Source organism: Trachurus japonicus, unplaced genomic scaffold (genome assembly GCF_045865225.1).
Source record: "Trachurus japonicus isolate A0001 unplaced genomic scaffold, Traja_1.0 AP029709.1".
Classification (NCBI taxonomy): Eukaryota; Metazoa; Chordata; class Actinopteri; order Carangiformes; family Carangidae; genus Trachurus; species Trachurus japonicus.
The window spans coordinates 2518-6397 of record NW_028219842.1 but is presented as its reverse complement, the minus strand read 5'-3'; the positions used below and the strand labels follow the sequence as shown (position 1 = coordinate 6397).

Below are 3880 nucleotides of genomic sequence, written 5' to 3'. Positions count from 1 at the left end.
GACGTAGGGACGAGGACTGTTATGGTGCGTTCAAGGAAACTCGTATTTTTCCGACCGTGAAGTCGTACCAGTTCGATCTGGTACGAGTTCACCGGTCGGAAGTTACGAGTGGCCGTTATAGTGACTTTCACAGGTAAAACAGGTCGGAAAAACACGAGTGGGTTGCCTGAAACGCTACAAAGTCGTAAGTTGTGACTTGAAGCTGTAATTTACGATTTCAAAAGCCTGCCTGGAACGCAGCATTAGCGAAAACGACCGGACCACTTACTTCTGCTTTAATTGTCGGTGCAAGCTATTTTTAGAACGACGGAGCAGAGCCGCAAGCTGCTCAGAGTTACGCTACAGAGGCTCATGGGATTCCTTGGTTTCCCTCATGAAACTCATCAAATACACAATCCAACAACTCTCGTGGACAAGTTGTGACCTGCACATTCACCACGCTATGAGATAATAACGGATGTTACAAGAGTTAAGAGTTTTTATCATGGTAAATTCATGCAAAGCCGCTGATGCGAGTTCCTGTCGGGGGGCAGTTTTCAGCAAGCAGTCTCTGCATTTACCTCGAAAACAACTCAGTCTCGTAATGTTACGCTATTATCTCATAGCGTTTTGGAGTTGTTGGATTGTGTATTTGATGAGTTTGATGACGGAAACCAATTAATCCCATGAGCCTCAGCAGCGTAGCTCTGAGCAGCTCGCGGCATCAGCTCGGACAATTAAAGGTAATAAACCTACTCCTAAAACTGTAGGGATTATGGTAATGGGCCAATTTGCCAAAATATTGAACTATCCCTTCAAGTCAATTCTCTGTAATCGGTATTTTTGACAGCAACTTACACCATCTGTTCGATGACCTGTTTGAGGTATTGGTAGTCGGCGTAGTCTCCTGAAGCTCCCAGGATGGTGTTGTTGTTCACCTGAAACAGAAACAACTCTTCACCTTTGCTCAGACATTGTGACAGATCATGTTCATTCACATTTACGGCTTATGTTTTGAATGTCAGTGGCGATCATCACCTTCATGAGGCGAGAGATGTTCCTGAATCGAGCCAGAGAGCCGTAGGAACCCAACATGTCTGCCGCGATGATGACGCCGCCGGTGAACTTCACACCGAGCACCGACGTCCCGGTGACCATCGGGTTACTGTAGAGAAAGACAGAACATAAAGACGGTGAATAATAATGGTTCACACATCCTGATGTGATGTAACTCACACTTCTTTGTTTGCTTGATCAACAGCTCCAAACCTTAAAATCCCCAGTTTATTGTCACTGAAGCTGTGGCCAGGAAATGTTCACTTAACAAAAACAGGTGCATTTGCCTTTTTATTTTTTATCTCGTGGTTGTGTGATGTTTAGTTTTCTCAGTGAACACAGGAAAAAATACCAGGAACAGCAACTCAGTGTAAAAGCAATAAACCTGTCACTGTCTCCCCAAGCGTCATTTAATCAGTTTCCTACCTGAGATAACCTATGTGTTTTTGACTTATGATGATGATGATTTATATGTATTGTAAAGATGTAATGCCAGTTTTGTTGACTTGGCTAGTCTTATTAATGTCATGATTGTAAATGTGTGTTTACGTGGACTGATTTTAAATGTGGACCCCAGTAATACTAGCGGTGCTTTAGCACAGCTAATGGGGATCCCCACAAATAAAATAACAAAGTGAATCACTTGCCATTATCAAGTAAGAAATAATTTCCATAATCAATTAAAAAAAAAGAAAAAACACAAGACTTGTAGAGGAGTAAGGATAATTTATGTCGTTGTTTTAGGTCTGGAAACTAGAATAAATATGAGGAAAGCTAACGTTACTTCGGCTAACAATTAGTCAGCAAAACGGAGACAAACAGGACAAACTGCGTTGTTTACAGCTTGAAATTAATCTTAACTGTTTCTCTTTTTAATTATTTAATGATTTAAAAGTCCTGAATTGTCAGTAATGAGCACCAAAAATGCAAGAAAAAACAAAAACCGACAGTTAGCTTAGCTCCGTTAGCTGCCTCCATGATGATACAGCATCAGCGGCGGAGCTCAAACCGAAACCGACAGCGGAGCTCCTATTTAACGTAACGGGAAACAGCCTCCGGTTGTTTCGGACGGGATCACTCACAGTGTGTGTCTGACAGGTCCGCATGATGTGCCCGGTCCGCTGCTGCCGCCGGGGAATGAGTAAAATTGTCCGGGTTTGGGTCCGTCTTCCCAGAAATTTAGCTTCAAACCTGACGCCATGTTGAAAGTCTGGGGGATGTGACGACACAGCGTCTTCTTGGCGAGCAGTTGAGACGTCACGGGGGGCGGGGCTTTACCGCCACCTGCTGTTGGGAGGAACTAGCTACCACAGCATGGTAATACATAATATTAATATATGTAATACTTAATATAATACATCCATGGGTAAAACATCCATGATGGTTATCCGCTGTACTAGCATTTTGTGTACCTACTTGAGACATCCTCAGACAGGAACGGTTTTGTAAATCATTTATAAATGGAGGACACTCAGCACCACCGCAACTCACCCCAGAATGGACGGCCATCAAAACTTTCAGCAAGAAGCACCAGATGAAGAATAAATCAGCCAACCCAACAAAGTTGCCAGAGATCACTTGGACAAACCAGAGGCCTCCTGGAAGTTCAGGTCAGGACAGATGTGTCTAAAATGTAATTATTTGGCCACAATCACAGGCACCATGTTGGAGGGTTCACAAACATTCAAGTAGCACTGTATATGGCCGAGCTTCAGGCCACAGGGTCCGCACTGCTCTGGCAGAGACTGTCAGAGCAGATGTTATGTTATGGTGTTCCTCAGCTTCTTGAAAGAAAAACGCAGGCTTCCTTATTTGTTTTTATTTTTATTCATTTTTATTTGTTGTTTGCAAATGACCTTTCTTGATTTAACTGACTCAGCACATTGATTAGCTGCATTCAGGACGCTTCCTCTTCCTGCTTCACCTCAGGAGAGGGTTTCATTTGACAGAAACCTGAAAGGAGAAGGGGGTCACATTCAGTTTATTGTTGTTTTTCTTTCCACCTGACTGCACCTGAATCTCCATTTGGAGATTTCAGAGAAACTTGTTGGAGAGCTGAAGGACTCACTGACCGGCCAAGCCGTCATAGATGAACGCTTTGTCGTGAGGGATGTTCAGACACTCAGCCTTTTTCTTGAAGCCATCGTGGGCGGCCTTCAACTGCTCCACATCCGAATGATGTCCCTCCCTCCCTGATAAACACACATAACATACACAACACTGAGATCGCACAACACTTAAGTTTAAGTTTATGTGTGTGCGTGTATGTGTGTGAGCTTACTGTAGATCATCAGATTTCGGCCTAGGAGGATATTCCTGTACACGACTGTCAGACAGTTGGGGCAGCTGACATACACATCCATCACACCTGAATCATTGTATGGTTTAACAACGCCATCTTCTTTCTGCGCCGCTAACACACAAACACACATGCAGAATGAGGATTCATTGCAGGGATGATGATGATCATGATGCTACAATCACCAAAGATACCAAGATACCCCATGAGAAGCTGCTCCAATGATATGATATGGTAGACACTTCCTGTCCCATAAGTGGGCCTGGTCCTCTCGGGTTGTGTGGATTTATAAAAGTTGTAGGTAGACTAAAGTGAGATATTTATATTTTCTTATGATAACATTAAATATTTTCACAGCTAACAGTCATATTTGATATTTTTAAAAATAGTGCGGGCGTTCGCGAACGTTTGTTTGAAGTTGTAGAGGATATCTGTGTCAAATTTCACGAGAGTGTGTTATTGAGACAGAGACAGGTCTGGAACAAAGTTAATTTTCTGATTTGTCCATCTGAAAATTTCCATTTTAGTGTCAGAAGTGTTCAGAAG

General features: G+C 42.9%; 1 protein-coding gene across 1 annotated transcript; it reads right to left on the bottom strand.

The window, feature by feature from the left end:
• Window positions 1-821: 821 nt before the first annotated feature.
• On the bottom strand, window positions 822-2294 carry LOC146960982 (proteasome subunit beta type-4-like). The gene is made up of 3 exons (XM_085771885.1): window positions 2118-2294; window positions 1018-1144; window positions 822-917 (listed from the first exon to the last, which is right to left on the bottom strand). The coding sequence occupies exons 1-3, from the start codon at window positions 2234-2236 to the stop codon at window positions 834-836; spliced, it is 330 nt and encodes a 109-aa protein (XP_085628011.1). The 5' UTR covers window positions 2237-2294; the 3' UTR covers window positions 822-833.
• Window positions 2295-3880: the final 1586 nt, after the last annotated feature.

Bases quoted from the DNA above. Each gene is read 5' to 3' on its own strand.
- LOC146960982 (XM_085771885.1), bottom strand. From the start codon at position 2,236: ATGGCGTCAGGTTTGAAGCTAAATTTCTGGGAAGACGGACCCAAACCC. The intron at 1,145-2,117 runs GTGAGTGATCCC...CTTTCTCTACAG, and splicing joins GGACCTGTCAGACACACACT to TAACCCGATGGTCACCGGGA. The intron at 918-1,017 runs GTGATGATCGCC...TTTCTGTTTCAG, and splicing joins ACATCTCTCGCCTCATGAAG to GTGAACAACAACACCATCCT.